Raw genomic sequence first — 16,473 nt, forward strand, 5'->3', positions numbered from 1 at the left:
ATTGTTAGACTGTGGTGCAGCAATCCAAGTACACTGAATTAACCATAGTTTATTTATCCTGGAGCTCCAGTCTCTGGTTTGAAATGGCAGCCCAGTGCAGACTTGTGGATCCCCTTGCAGTTTCAACCTGAATGTGTGTGTGTGTGGGGGGGGGGGGGGAACTCTACGATGAGCTCATTGTTGTGAAAGCCAAATAACAGCTTCCCCAGGGATTACATGACAACCCTAGAGGCTCTGATCACGGAGAGAGGAAAATGACGCTGTTTTTTCTTGTTGATATAAACAACCAGCACTGTTGGGGTTTACGCAGCAATGCAGTGACTGGATGGAGTGTCTCTGAGCAGAGTTTACAGCTGAAATATTCACAAGGGAAAGTCAATAAATTCCCTCCATGTAATCTAGGAAAAACCTGACATCCCCCTTTTCTTTTGGAAGTCATTGCCTTGCGTCATTCCCTTTTTTTTGTAAATGTATGTGTCTGTATTAGCCATCTATTTTATCCTGGGCCTCCTCCTGTGTAGCCTCTGTTTTTGGATTAAGCTGTTTTCACGGGGTATGGTGACCTCTGAACTTTACTGCAACATACAGTATATACTGTATATCCTATAGTCACAGTTGGCAGCAAGTAACTCTGTTTTTTACACACATAACCACCAAACGTTTCATCTCCACGAGAGCAAACACACAGACTTACTTTACTGTAATTATTTAAAGAACAACAAAAATAAGTTACATATACCAGTTTATTCACACAACTCTTTTTAAACTATAGTATAATTCATGTTGTAAAAATGTTCACATCTTTATGTGCTCTTGTGTTGCAGGTCAAATAAAGTCACATGTGAAAAGAAATGATGTGCTGGAGACACTGTTTTGACTTTAGACTTATTGAAAGGGGATTTGGTGAACACTCCCTCTCTTCTTTCTCCATCTCTTCTCTCTCTCACACACGCACAGTACATGCACACGCACACGCACATGCACACACACACACACACACACACACACACTATGTCCATCTGTCCGATTCCTTTTTAGGTGAAAAGGATGAGGTAACAGTGTGAGGTAACTGGTGTGACCACTTCAGATTTCGTCGGTGAATATCCCTCTGAATCTGTCTGAAGTAGCACTGGGTTAAACAATTTTCAGCTGAAGGACTGAACATTATACAAGGGTACAAGGAAAGAGAGACATAGGAAAGGAGTGCTATAATCCACCTTATATTTTGTGAAATGTATCTGTTCATCTTTTTCTTTGAAATCCAGATTTGTGCTGGACACCCACTTGTCAGCCCAGTGATCAGCAGTAGAGGGTGCTAATATTGACTTTAAAGATGAACTAGCAACATGCATCTCTATGTAGTGTGTACACTTTTATTGAAGCTTAATTAAAGGAGAGTCAACTCTTTCTCTTTACTCTTTCTGACTCCACCACAAAAACCCTCAGCCCGAGCTTACAGTTGGCTTATCAGATGTAGAGTGTACCGTAAGCAGTGTGCTGATGTGAGGATAGGGATCCTTTGTGCTGGGTGTGAGCAGCCAGAGATTAAATGAAAATCCTCTCATAATCACATTCAAATGTAAAATTAACATTTCTGATACAAATGTATAGAAACAGGTATTCACTCAGTGCAAGACAACACACCCACTGTTTGTAAAAAAAAATGTCAGCTCAAATCTGAAAATGACGCTTTACTTGTGAGCTCTGGGAACAAACCCTCAGCTTTTGCTGTACAGTAAATGAATATCTCTTATTTTTGTCTTTTGGTTTCCTTTCACAAACCAGGAAAGTGATGTTAATTTTAGCAGAATGTTTATATTCACACTACAAACCCAATCAACCTGGAAAAGTTGTGTCTTTTAAAAGATGCATCCACATGTTATTGTAAAGATTATTATTTAACATTGACCTTTAACACAGAAGGAATTACATGTGCAGGTTGAAAAGAGGATGTGAAATATGTTTATTGTAAGTGAAGTGATGTGATGTATCAATAAATAAACTGCAGAGGTTAAAAAAAAGAAGAAAGTGCTATCACATGATCATGCCTGTGAGGGCGGACTCGAGTCAATAGACAACACTGTCAGTGGGTGGAAACGTTTCATTCCCCAAAACTGTCAACTTCTAAGGAAGTAAGAAAAACAAAGCAGTCCAGTTTAATCCCAACGACCACACATCTTTCAGTTTCTGTCATTTTACGAGGAGATAATGGAACTTTCAATTTTAAGTCTGGTGTGTTCTCAATATAGCAAAAAAAAAGTCAAATAAATATACATATATGTTATTCAAATTGTAATATCAAACCCGGCAAATCGCTTTCATTTGTTTTAGTTTTGATACATGCAATGACATTTCCTATAGTGACATTACAGCTCGTATCACAAGGGTAATTGTTTAAAAATAGATTTTGTATCTGGATCACAACAAAAAAAAAAATCAAATTTCTGCCTTGGACCATAACCTACAGTACATCCCAGAAAATGTTATACAAATCCCAACCTTTATTACTTGTTGCTCAAAGACAGACAGACAGACAGACAGACAGACAACCAAGGTCAAATACCTTCTTGATGGAGGTAAAAACATTTTTTAATTAAAAATAAAAATCGATTTAAAGAACACAAGCATGAGTGTTTGGTCAAAACACTACACTATTTCTAACATATGTGACAGTCCCACATATGCACTTTTCCCTGAATTTGACAGCTGGTCACTGGTTACTGTACATACCACCAACATGACAACTGCTGCTTTACCGATCTACAGTGGGGTTGATTTAGAGGTTGTGAAAAGAAGAGAGAGAGCAAGAGGAGTGACCTGGTTCTGCTACAGAAGTGAGACACAAGTGGGCTGATCTCATTTACATGCTTATCACTGCTGCACAGGTATATATTACCTGTCAGAAAGAGCACTGCATGTGATTGTGTGTGTGTGTGTGTGTGTGTGTGTGTGTGTGTGTGCGTGTGTGGTTGCGTGTGCGTGTGTGGTTGCGTGTGCACATGTCTGGCTATTGGGATCTTTTCTGGCGTAAACACTGATCTTGTCAGGACCAGTAGTAACCAGGCTTTATCTGGTTATGGTTAAGGTTAGTACTGTTTTTCGAAGTCGATGCAGTGTCCTAACAAGATTCAAGTGTGTGTGTGTGGTTATGGTGGGGGTCAGAGCTCTGTGTATACCTTATCTAGTGGCGTCATGTCGTCTCTCTATTGCATGGCTGCACTCAGGTTACAGTGTGTGCAACCCTCCAACACACACACAGGTTTGTGCAGCTATTCTTCTGAGATCACAGCACAAACTTCCATTAATTTGGGCAGCCTACACAAAGCACTATCCCTTACCTTAACTATAACCAGTTAATACCTACTTTAACTTAACCACAATTTAAATCTTCTCCACAACTCAACCAGTTCCTCCGATATGAGGTTCTGAATCATAAGGACCAGGTTTTGGTCTACTGGTCCTGACAAGGTCAGTGTTTATGACTGAAAGGATCCTAAAGGGGTAACAAATACAAGTACACACACACACACACACACATTGCAGGACTGAAAACAATGAAGATATTGCAGTGTGGAACCAAATCTCAGGTTGACAGGTGACTTCATCACAGATGGCACTTGCTATGAACTGGCAGCAGGAAGCGTTTTTGGTGCTCAGTGAGTTTAATACCTGAGAGTCTCTTGTGTCTCTAACCCTTTAGGCTGCACATGTTCTACTGTTGCAGGAATCCACACTCCGAAAAGTCAGGACAGCTTCTGTGTCAGAAAATGCTGATTAAGGGTTTCGAATCACTGTGTGACAATTTTGTGTATATCACTGTTGATTTGAAATAATACAAAGCTTCAGCCATTAGAGTGTCGCCAATGTTAGTCTTTTCCTTCTTTATGACACTGTTGACTCTCATTATTATTCATTGTCTGCTCTCTACAATCTAACTGCTGACCACATAACGCAAAGTCTGTTCGTTTGTCTGTTTGTCTCAAACCTGGCAAGAGGATGTTCGCCTGGGCATGTACCACAGAGAAGACCGACCCCCTCCTACCTCTTCACCACCAACATCCACTGCCTCCTTCTGCCAAAACAAGGGTGTGTGTGTACAAATCTGCTGCTAGAGAAGGAGGAGGAGCATGGGTGGGGGGTCTTGATACAAGCTGCCATTTCCAGCCTCCGACCCTGCAGCTTGGCTGTGCCGCCCCTGTCTCATGTCCTGCAGCTAAAGATTGTGCCCAGAAGACAAAGATCTAAGGGTCAGGGGTCGAGAGCGGGGGAGTCTGAAGTCATTTTGCATGCTAATGTTATGCAGGGTTTTCAGGGTGTGAAAGCATGAACAGCTATGCAGCAGATGGGATTTTGAGCTTTACTGCAGGTTTCTCTAAGTAAAATCTGCGGTAATCTTCCTGACATGTTCCTCACAGCCTGGAGATCACATTGATAAGTATCTAAGTGATTTTTTCAGTGAAACTTGCAAGCTATTCATTATGAGGGCCACACATATTATGTCAGTAGTCTGTCACAGTCCAGATGTGTTAAATGGCTTCTTAACTGGGATTAAATGATTGGTCATTAACAGATTAAACTGTTGACAAAAACAGTCACTAATCCAGGATAACATTTTCCAATGTATAGGAATTCTGTACCAAAATGCCAGAGTCAAGACATCCAAAATATTTTTGCATGGCCATTGAAAATAGTTTGTTTATCTACATCATTTGTAATTAATCCAATTAGGGGCAACAAACAAACTAACTCAAGGTCCGGTAGGCTTTATCTTACCTGGAAAGAAAAAAATGATATTTCTCAGAAAATATGGTCTTGCAGCATGTGTCCCTGTAGTAGCAGTCTCCTCATTAAAACAGATTTAGATTTTTTTCATCTCATAAATAATGCAAGATAATCTGCAGGATAATAACCACATAGCACCAGAACATCTGTGCAGCTGCAACAATAGAAAATACAATTATTGTGTATTTCTGTTGTGTATATCGCTGTTTCCTATGGGTTAGGGTCCTATCATATCTTTACAGTCACATTCTTTCCTCATCATTCATTACTAATTTAAAATTCACACAACTTCACACTGACTGTAGACTTTGAGGCTTGATTGTGATGGTTTTTTTTATGTTTCTTCATTCAAATGCAAAATTAAATCACACCTGTTAGCTGTGAGTACACAAAGTAATGATTTTGACACTCTCACTACTTGCTACATTTACAATGAATGTTTTGTAAACACACAACTCGACTGACTCATTGTGTTCATTCACAGCTGTTGCAGGTGTGTCAGACTGAAAGGGAAATTGATAGGAAGACCAGTTTGGGTGGAGGGTGAGTAAACAGGAAATTAGACAGTTAAATTTGTCATTTGACATCAATTGAGCATGAAAATAAGTTAATACTAAATGTGCACGTTTTTTTTGTTTTGTTGGTGCTAACATCTAAGGCAGGGGTCTGCAACCTAATCTGGTGCCACAAAACCGAATCGACCCATAAAATGAAGGTGACTTCATGTAGTAAGTTATATATATATATATAGTGAGATATTTAAAAGAACTGTAGTTTGTTGTGTAAATGACTACAAACAGAAAAATAAACCACACAACTGTAGATCTATTTGAGTTATTTGTAGAAAATAAAAAGTGTCCCACTTTGAAATAAATAAAACAGTGTTCAGATGTTATGTAGTTCATGGTTCAGAAAAGCTGTATGTGTGTAGTATGTGGATGCAAAGATGGACAGGAAAGGACAAATATGCACTTCCTTCTTGGACACATGACTTCATTTAAATGTTAGAAATGGTTTGTCAAATATATCGCATTCCTTGATATCTAATTACAGGTGTCCACTTTGAAAGAAAAAATAAATAAATAAATAAAACAAAACAAAGATACAGGGAGCCACTGCAGAGGGGCTGAATAGGTTGCAGACCCCTGGTCTAAGATTAAAACAGAGGAGCGTGAAAAGAGTAAAAAAGCTAGAGAGGTGGAGAAAGGGAAACAGCATCCAGTCAGGGAGCATGTCAGCACATGTTGTTGTGTAGGAGTGTGGTAAAAGGAAGTCATTCTCACCAAACAACACCGTGTTTCTGCCTTCAAAATAAAGGCATGAGAGTGCAGATGCTGTATGGAGACGAACACGTTCTTTCCCTTAACTGGTTTTATTTTGTAAAAGATCCCAACGGATGTCAATTCAGCGTCTTCCAAATTGACGAACGTTGTGTAAAAGCAGAGAGACCGCGCTCAGACCTGAAAAACCCAAACAAGCACGGAAAGAGAGAGAGCAGCACAGTTAACGAGCAGACTTCTTCACCGACATGTTTGTCTCAATGGGTCTAAGACTATAAAAACATTTTGCCTTTGTACAAATCCTAAACGAGAGTCCTGAAATGGAGTGACATATTTACCGCACAAATCCGCGAGTGGACTTCAACGTCGTGCGATCGTTCACCTGTCGCCTCACCTACTTGTTCGACTGATGTGCAGCTGTTACCGGCGCTGTCTGACCTGCACACATCATCCTCACCACGGATCAACACATTCATCAAGTAAGTGCTTTAAAGAGTGAGAATGAAATCATGAAAAACAATCAATCAAAACACTGCAGAAGCTGTTGTATCTGGCAACAGCTGTCACAAGAAGAAGCTGAACCTTAAACTTCGGTCGCATGAATAATCTTCATATTATTTTCCTCATGTATCGTTAACTGACTGAATTAAGTGGATTTATAACACACGGGTGTTGAATAATCCACTTTTCTTTATTAATGGTCATTAAGCTGTGCTGTTTTCGTGACAGGTCCCGACATGCCAGCGAAAAAAGCACAGTCATCCGCGGAAACTTCAAATATATATATATATAATAAAATATAAAAATGTCTACATGAATGAATATGGGTGGTTGTTACAAACGTCGCCTTTAAACCGGTGATTTTTATTTTGTTTGCTTCTGTTTTATTATTAGTCAGCGTTTTTTCTCTTGGTCAAACGCGGGTTCGTGTCTCTGTCGTGTGGATTTTATGTAAATATTTGACCCGTTGTTTTGCAGAGACACACGCACACGATGCGTGGTGAATTAACAACTACCGTCAAGTCGTGAGTTTATCCATGACGAAATTAAACGTTTCGTTTGCGCTTCCCTTCGTTTTACTGCCGTACACGAGGCTCGCGTGACTCGCCGCGACGCACGAGTCAGTGTTTGATATGTGTGTGTGTGCGCGCGCGCTAGTTTCTTGTGCTCGGGTGGCACGGATTTGTTTACAAACACCAGTCTCGTGGTCCTGAAGTGTGCCCAGCGCTGCTCCCTACCGGCCGACAAGTGAATGTGGCTTGGTGGGTCAAAGTGAACAGAAAACACAATGGTGTTAAAATTAGACAGGCAGTGTTATTTAATTAAAAAATCAATAAATAATTCTCTGCACAGTTTCGCCCAATATTCTGGTATCTTTCATTATTTTTCTTTATTAAATTTTTTTAGTTCTGTTTTTCCCAGTTTATTTCAACTGTTTTGTCTATGGAAAAGATAAAGCTGATCTGAAAGTAATGGCTCACAGTTCTTTTTTTATTGAGAGGAGCAGCAAGTTGGCTCTTTTGAAAAAGTTGCAATGATGAAAATGACTCGTATAATTATTATATCCGGCTTCACTGTCTAATAGACAGTTATGGTTTTGTATTAAAAAAACTATAGGTGACTGCTGATATGGCTCGTGCAGAGACCATCGAGAGTGCCGGGGAAACAGGAGGAGGAGGAGGAGGAAATGGCCCACTTCCACGCCACATCTGCCACATGGAGCTCCCACGCTCCCCCCACACCTGGCCTGGCCTACTCACCACCACCACCTCCACTGATTCTGGGGCAATACATCTCCACCACCACCACCATCCTCTACATCCTTTGCAGCCACTCCATCTGTTGTATGCGCTTCCTGATGAACCGCAGACTCACCAGCAGTTTCCTGCACTATTGCCATCACTAGCAGCTCCTCCAGTGCTGCTGTGCAACCAGAGCGAGGACAGGGATGGAAGAGCAGTACAACCCAGTGCCTTCTCAGGAGAAGAGTCAGGTAAGATAATGGACTAGATAACAAGATAAGTCAGTACTGACTGGATTTTACACAGATTGAACTGAGGGTAGACAAGGGTATAAATCTTACAGAAATAGCAATTGCAAGTGACTTATATAATGGTGCCTTTCCAACCTCATGTACCGGTTCTCATTTTTTGACTGGGGAAGTAGACAACGTAATACCATTATTTCTGAGATCTGTATCGGAGCATATTTACCTGCAGAAGAAGCCAGTGTTGATTTATGGACATGGCTGCAGGAACAAGCTGCACACACTTTCAACCGTAGGTCAGCAGTTGATGCAGTTTCTGATTTGATTGAATGAATGAATGAATGAATGTTAAAGGGGACATATTATGCAAAATCAACTTTTTAACCATTTCAATACTTATATTTGGGACTCTGGAGGCCCTACCAGTCGCCAAAGTGTGGAAAAAGAATACTCAGTCATGTTTTCGTGGTCCCCCTTAGTGTAAGTATAGGCGATAAAACACTCGATTTTGAATTCCCTGCCCTTATGACGGCAGCATGCGCATTTCACCGCGAATGTTACCGCCAAAGTGTCAGTAATTTTTGTGTGCTGTAGCTGAAGCTGTCACCATGACAGGAGACATATCGTGCAGTGTTGATGGAGGAATGGCAGAGGGGGGAGTACAACATGATTGGATGTTTTACAGCTGTCATAGGGATTTTTACACATGTGACTCCCCTATTATAACTTGCATGTCACTGTGTCAGTGAGTCATGAAGCTGCAGGACTCAGACAGTGAAACTGGTCAATCTTGATTTGTTCAGCAGACAGTGAATGTTTGTCTGTCCTGAGTTCATGAGGTGTAAGTTGGGGAAGTTGACAATAATGACTATTACCAAGACGTTTATTTGTGCACCGTGTGAGATTCCCTTCAGCCGCAGAGGTGAATTAAGTTTCAGTCTGTATAAACTGGGCTCTCGTGTTAAGAGTTACGATAAACCAGTGACCTTTGAATCAAGAGAAGAATTTTTATGGGATAGATTTAACCAAAGTTGAAATAACCTCTTTTTTTTTTTAGAAGTCATAGAAAGTAAAATTACAGTGGCAGCAGTTACAGGAAAGGCAGGTTTACATTTGGCACAGAGCCACTGTTTTTCTGACACATTTGTAATCATGTAAACAGATAAGTCACTCCACTCCTCCTCCTCCTCCTCCTCCTCCTCCTCCTCCTCCTCTCAGCTGTAGGTCAGCTGTGCATCTCAGGCATGTTCAGACTTGTCCTCTGTCATCTGGCTGCACAAGGAAACAGTGAGCAGCATTTCCTCCTACTCTGAGCAGCTCAACAAGGCAGCACAAAGCCATGTCCAGCCAAACTTTATTTATATTACCCAGTGTTGGAAATGTTCCCCAGAGGGGTTTGTGATCTTTAATCAGGATTAAACCAAGGAAATGTGGCTGAGTAGTGCTAGGATGAAGAAATTCTGAGTACTGGCAATAAACATTATTGGAAAATATTATCTGGGAAGATGACCAGTAAGTGCCAGGTAACGCCAACAGGTAGGACCTGAATCATATTATCTCTGCCATGAAGACCTCACCGACTGTCTCAATCATTAATCAGGTTTTTTCAGTTTTATCAGTCTACCAATCACACAGACTGTGTCTGTTATCCAATAAGTTAGATATTCTTTTAGACTCTCCTGTTAATTAATTCAGCCAGTTAAACCAGACAGAAACCAGAATCATTCATCAGTTAGTTAATAATTGTTGTCACCCAGTTAACAGTCACAGAACAAATCCATTAATTAATTGATCAGTTTTGTTGTTGTTAAGTCCCTTGATACTATACATCACGACCAATCCACCCTCTGGTGTGTAACTGGTCAGGGGGTTTCTCTCTGTCAGCCTGTCACACAGACAGGTTTCTCCCCTGCCCTACCCCTGTCCTCCAGTCCACCCAATCACAGCCGGGCCCCTGCCCTCTCGGCCAATCACTCGGAGACATATCCAGGAGTGCTGCCTTAGAGTTACCTTGGCAACAAGCCAGGGCTTTCCCATTTGTTTTTTTCTCTACCGCTCTCTCTTTCTGTCTCTCTCTCTCCCTCTTGGTCTAGTCACCTGTATACTTAAATGATCAGTTGTAATCCCAGCAAAGCAAGTACTGTAGTTGCCAGGAGTCCCTGTTTCTGTGGCAACTAGGGTTGTTGTTGTTGCCATAGGGGATCATCTTCATGCTGGAGTTGGGGGTCTCTACACAGAAAGCTGTAATTCTACAAAGAAAAGAATTCAAACTGGGTACCGAGGGTGTGTTGTAGAAAGATTAGAACGGGGATCTACTTATAAAATCAAGAACATCAAACCTACCCAACGGAATTTCACATGATTTAATTTTAATTCATCACTCCCTGTATGAATCAAATGGATGAAAAATTAAATAAAAAAAGAAAGGTTATTAAATATTTATACTTTACATTTCTTATGAGAGTCATATTAAACTGTATATTTCTCACAATGAACTGGTTGAAGAAAAAAGAAAAAAAATGATATCATAAAAAAATATAATCTAAAAGTGCTTTAGAGTGTATAATTATTTAGCCCTGTTTGCCACATTAAAGTAGCCAAATGGAAGATAAACAGTAGAAGACAGATTATTCCATTATGTATCCTTTAAAAACACACACACGCACAAAATCTGTAAAAATAGAACAAACATTAACACGTGCGTGCACACACTCGTGCACCCACCCACACACACACACAGTGCATCTCTCCATACCAGACCTAATAAGCAGATTAAGAGATTACTCTCCCAAATTCCATGAAGAGGAACATAAGTAACCGTCACCCCATCAAAAATGTGTGTTTGTATTTATGTGTATGTTTTTTTTTAACATCAAAGATGATGAAGGACATTAAATAATAGGTCTTTTTAGGTGTTTTTATTAAAAATGTATGTTATGGACCAATCCTAATAGTTATTCAATATATTACTTTAAATCATGATGATCAGTATTGGCCTGAAAACCCATGTTAATGAGGATTTCTCTGAAGTCTTTGTATTATAGTGTGTTTTCTAGGTGTTGATGTGTTAGTTTAATTAATAGATTTATTTTTGTTAGTGAGTGAGAACAGAATCCACCCCAAACACTTTTGAAAATCTGCATGAGTCGAGGAAATAATGCATGAACACTGCTTTAGAATACAATGATTCATGATCAGAGTTTTGTGTCTTCATACATTAATGTTTCTTCATGCAGAGTCAGTATATGAGGAAGAAAAACTCTAAATGTATTTTTCCTTTTTTGCTGCAGACTCAGACATAGAGGAGCACCAGGAAGCTTCTAGCCAGCCTCTGCCTGACCTGCTGCCCCAGAATGAGCACTCATCTTGGGTCTCCCCACACCTCAGAGCTCCAAGGAGAGAGACTGTGCAGGAGCTGGATGTCAGGAGAGTAGCCACCCAGCTGAGGACCATTGGAGATCAATTCAATGCCACAGTTCTCCACAGACTGGTAAGGAGGAGCGGGGGATTAAGTGTGTCATTTAGAGGATGTATAGTTATTAAGATAATTAGTCTGAAGTTTGTCTTTTTCTCAGAGGTCTAATAACTCAGAGGTTAAAAAAACTCAGAAAACTGTAGAGAACCTTTCTTATTTTTTTCATTTGACTGATCAACTGTAGTGGTGTGTGTACATGTTGTACTGTATTCTGAACATAGCTCAGTCACATGGAGTGTCACGCGACACGCACACACGCTCACATGCACACACACCACCTTATCTGACCAGTGTGTACTTGCATGGAGTTTGTTTTCATGCATGTTTGTAATTACGTGTGTGACACAGTTGTGAGTACAGACCAGTACGTCCATGTGTGAGAGTGAATCAATGTCATTTGTTTGCTGTGAGCTGGTTATTCTCTTCTCTCTTTCCTTCATTCATTCCTCCCAGTTTTTATTTTCATAAAGTTTTTCCTCTTTCTCTTAAAATTATAGCCCCTTCTGTCCACTGACAGATGTCTTCTTGTTACTGTAATTTTTTTTTTAATCACTCACCTTCCTTCCCTCTGAGCTCCAGATCGCGTGAGGAGTTGGCAGCATCACTACCCCCTCACCGCCTCCTACACAAACATACACACGCGCACACACACACACACCTCCCCACTAAGCTCGCTCCCTCACCATCCTGCCTTAGGCACATAAACAAAGATGACATCACCTACTCTTGTACACTTTATGAGGGTGCAACAGCCCTTTTGTAGACATGTACAAGTATTACTTTTGTTACTGCTTTCACTGTCTTCTGTCCTGTCTGTCTGCTTGTGTTTTTCTGTCTGTCTGTGTGTGTGTGCGTGTGTGTGTGTGTGTGTGTGTGTGTGCGTGTGTGCATGAGAAAGATTCTCAAGGGGAAATTTAGTACATGTGTTATTTACAACCCAGTTATGCAAAAAGCACAGCCAGGCGCTTATTCTAAACAGGCAGATTTGAAACAAAAGAAACGAGGGAGGGAGGAAATGAGAGAAGGAGGGATGGAGATTGTACAGAAAGGAAATAGGGAACAATAAGGATGTTCAGTTTAACATCCCAAAGACCACACACTTGTTTGAGCTGTAATGGTGGATCACTTTGATTATTCTTGCCCATCCAGTCTACTTCTCTCTTTTCACTTCTCATCCCCAATGACATCATTAGTTTTTGACCAGCTATGTTGCCAATCAGGTTCTCTGTTTTTATGACAAGTTGAAGCTTCAGCTTGTGTTTTTCCCCTCTTCACTTCAGTCCCTTTGGACTGTGATTGTCATCCTTAGCTGCTGATAATAATATTAGCAGGAACAACAGGGGGAGCACTCACTCTGTCAAAATATGATTTATTCTCTTAAATTGAATGGACGGTTTCTAGGTCATTTTGTTAATAAATTAACTCATAATAAACTAATATCACTGTCTTTCTCTCTCACAGCATGTTGCCCCCTATTGGCAGGACTGGAGGGATGCCTGCCGAGGACTCCTCAACCTTATCACCCAGACACTGAGCACTCTTTACAGGCTTACGTAGGCAGCCGTCTCACCTGCACCACGGAAGAGAAAAATCCCAAGTGGTTGCTGCACTGTTGTGCTTTTGAACCTGGAGGACTGACATGGCAAGAAATCTGACTTTTCTTGGACAAATGATTTTGAGAGAATGAGCTAATGGCATTGCTGCAACCTGTGAGCTGAAACAGGATGCTACCTGTGGATACTGGACCCTGTCTGTCAGTCAGTCTGCTGGTACAGACTGGAGCTGATGGACAAATGGCGGTCTCTTTTCTACCTGTATATTTTGTAAAATGAATTTGCTTTCACTGTCTTGTCAGCATCTCGGGGGTCAGCGCATTATTTATCAGCTGTGACGTAAGTATGTGTGAGTGAGTTGGTGAGTGTGTGTGTGCACGCGTAGCAGATCTGAGTCAATGGCAGTTATAATGCGAAACCACAGCAAAACCTTTTTACCCATGTGGTAACCTCAGAGGACTGAATTTGTAAATGACCTGGTTCTGAGATTCAAGTCTTTATTAGTCATTTACATTTAACATTAGTCATTTACATTTAATATTACTGTCAGCAACCATTTTTCTGGAGGATGTGTCAAATTTGCACACGATTTTTCCTCAGTTCTTCCCTTCTGAATACATCAACTCTGGTAATTATCGCAACATAAACTCCTGACTTCGCCCATTAAAGAACTGTCACAGATGTGATTTGACCCTCATGTACTCATCCCTCATCTCTTTATTTTGCTTCTCCTGCCCCCGTCTTATAAACTGTGAAAGTTGGATTGCAGGGAAATGTTGGGTGATATTCCACTGAGGAGCCAAGCAGAGTGAACTCTCCCAATCTGAAACTATTTAATTTCATCATACAATGTATGTGCCTTAGCACTCTGTTGAAGCCTAATGTAACACCAGGACAATCAACTACACACAGACAGACAGACAGACACACACACAGTTGCCACTGTACTTTCCCCCACACTATTCATTCTGTCTGTGTTGGGAGCTGTCAGGGTTTCACTCATTCGTGTTGACAGTGTTTATAGTTGCTTGACTGATGTAAATATTCTTTCAGGTGATTAATCTAAATAAAATGATTTTGTTTTATGAACTTTAAAATAGTACTTATCTAAGGGAGAGTGTGCTGTGTTTGTTGAGAAAACTTGTTGTATTCCTTAATGGCCATTGGAGACAGTAGAGTAAGTCTGAATCTAAATCCAGTGGATTTGAAATAGTATTCCATGAGTTAAGAAAAATATATGATTTGAATCTTTGGATTGTTAAAAAGTATTTGATAATGTTTGTAAAATGCCCCCTTCGGTTGTACAATTATTTGTTTGGGAGAAAATATTAATTGCTCAAAGGAGCATAATTTATTTTGGAAAGTAGCATATGTGTAGCTTTGGGGGTGTATCCTTGAAAGAGTTTTTTTTTTTTTTTTATGTAATGTATTATTTATTTTTTCTTACATTCCTGATTACAACTATGAATTAAGCTGTACTTTCGTTGTAACTGTTAAAACAGAGATGGGTGTTAAAGCTAAACTTTTACACACTGAATGACAACACACCACTTTCATTTCAAATGTTTTCAAAGTGTCTCAAAAACAACAACAACAAAATTGGCTCAGTCCTTCAAAAGGTACTATCAGCATGACAGAATGACACAAAATGGATACTAATGTATTGGTGTTCATTGTGTGTATATGTGAAACTCTGCCTTTATACTCTGTAAAGCACAAAGATAAAAATCAGGTGTCAGACTGTTGGCAATAAAAACTGTTTGTTTAATAGCTCAAACAGAGTGAAGTGAAAACTCAACCAGGTATTTCTAATTTAAAATCCACATCTGTGTAGGTGTGTGTCAATTCAGACAGTAGTATGACTGGTGCTGCATATGCTAATAACAAAATATTTATATACTGTGATGTACCTCGATTTAGAGTGCCCATGTTTTTTTTACCTGTCCAACTTTAAATGCCTCAAAAATTCAACAGGGAATTGATTGATCTTTGGTAAAGTTTTGTCACGTTTTATTTTGCCATATTCAAGACCACCAACCACTCTGACTTGGCCGTAGCTACAATATGTTGTATAAAGTCACACGGACGCCACAGCTTGCAGAGATCACGATCAGGAAATACAAAGATCGAACAATGCCAGCACGGTAGACCCATGTTTAAATATTGTGTATTCATATTTGTAAACCAGTTTGCTAGCTGTGATTTTAGCAATATGTGCAGTCATCACATATAGTACTGCTAACAGGTTTTATAAAAAAGTCATTTGATACTACACCTGTAAGTTCTGACCCATTATGCCTGCAGGTGACGTTTGCACCTGTCTTGGTTGTTTTTCTTTGAGAGTACACTTCCTCATTCACCTCCCTCCCTCTAGCAGCGCTCAGTGTCAGTCACATGCAGTGTGTATTTGCTGTTTTTCAACTTTTTTTCTATTGTTGACTTTCTACATGAATTTTGTACTTTTTTTCTTTTTATACAATAAAGATAAGGAGACTTAAGTTTGTTTGGTGTTTCTGTCAAATGTAATGTAAGATGCAGTACAATTTAATTTATATATGTATGTATATACACATATATATATTTATATAGACTATAAAATAGTCTATAAAGCTGTTTAAAAGTTCAAACGAGGTTTAATCACACGTGTCAATTTTCATCAGGGAAGAATTGGTTATTCAGCCTGTGTAGCAAACCACTTGTTAGGAAGGCCACCATCTCGCTTTGGGACAAATCTGCTCCGACAAGAACAGCAGCAGTAAACTGAAATGTGTTTTCAGCAGATGTTTACAGATGTTATTGGCTCTGGAGACGGGGGGACAGCCTCCTGGCCAAGCTTGACAGTGGAATGAGACAAATCTGTGATGGTTGTGTGGTTTTTATCACATCTGTAGAGCACTAGCGATTAACAGACATAAGCTCACAACCTTTGCTGCTCACACACTCACACAGAAGCACTGCAGGTGTTGACAGCGATGGTCAACATGACAATCTGGTGCAAGATACTGTATGTCTCAACATACTTAGAGTAGAGCATATTTTGATGATTTTAACTACTCGTGTTATTGTATTATGTATTCATATTTTTCATAACAAGGCCAAAACTACAGGGACGAGAACGTTTCAGTTTCCCCATCACAATTTCAATAAGTGCCATGTTTTCTCAGTAAAATCTTAATTAGCAAAGGAACGAGTAATTGAAAAAAGTACAAAATGCTTGAGAATTTCTGCAGCTGAAAAATTACATTATCAATAGTAAGTTTTTTTTGTGACTAATCAATGAGCTATTTTTTCAGCAAATACGCAAAATATTCTCCTCCCCCAACTTCTTAAATATGATGATTTGATGCTTCCCTTCAAATTAAAGGATAATAAACTCAATATACCACTATATTGGCA

General features: G+C 39.8%; 1 protein-coding gene across 1 annotated transcript; it reads left to right on the forward strand.

Moving 5' to 3' along the window:
• Positions 1-6,155: 6,155 nt before the first annotated feature.
• LOC131463193 (uncharacterized) lies at positions 6,156-15,580 on the forward strand. The gene is made up of 4 exons (XM_058634955.1): positions 6,156-6,541; positions 7,680-8,055; positions 11,340-11,539; positions 12,986-15,580. Exons 2-4 carry the CDS (start codon positions 7,692-7,694, stop codon positions 13,079-13,081), a joined length of 660 nt encoding a protein of 219 aa, XP_058490938.1. The 5' UTR covers positions 6,156-6,541; positions 7,680-7,691; the 3' UTR covers positions 13,082-15,580.
• Positions 15,581-16,473: the final 893 nt, after the last annotated feature.

The sequence above is a fragment of the Solea solea genome, chromosome 7 (genome assembly GCF_958295425.1).
Source record: "Solea solea chromosome 7, fSolSol10.1, whole genome shotgun sequence".
Taxonomy (NCBI): Eukaryota; Metazoa; Chordata; class Actinopteri; order Pleuronectiformes; family Soleidae; genus Solea; species Solea solea.

What these genes read in the sequence shown, in the direction of transcription:
- LOC131463193 (XM_058634955.1), top strand. Translation starts at nt 7,692, where the DNA reads ATGGCTCGTGCAGAGACCATCGAGAGTGCCGGGGAAACAGGAGGAGGA. An exon ending in CTTCTCAGGAGAAGAGTCAG is followed by an intron (nt 8,056 to 11,339) that starts GTAAGATAATGG and finishes TTTTTGCTGCAG; the next exon opens with ACTCAGACATAGAGGAGCAC. An exon ending in CCACAGTTCTCCACAGACTG is followed by an intron (nt 11,540 to 12,985) that starts GTAAGGAGGAGC and finishes TCTCTCTCACAG; the next exon opens with CATGTTGCCCCCTATTGGCA.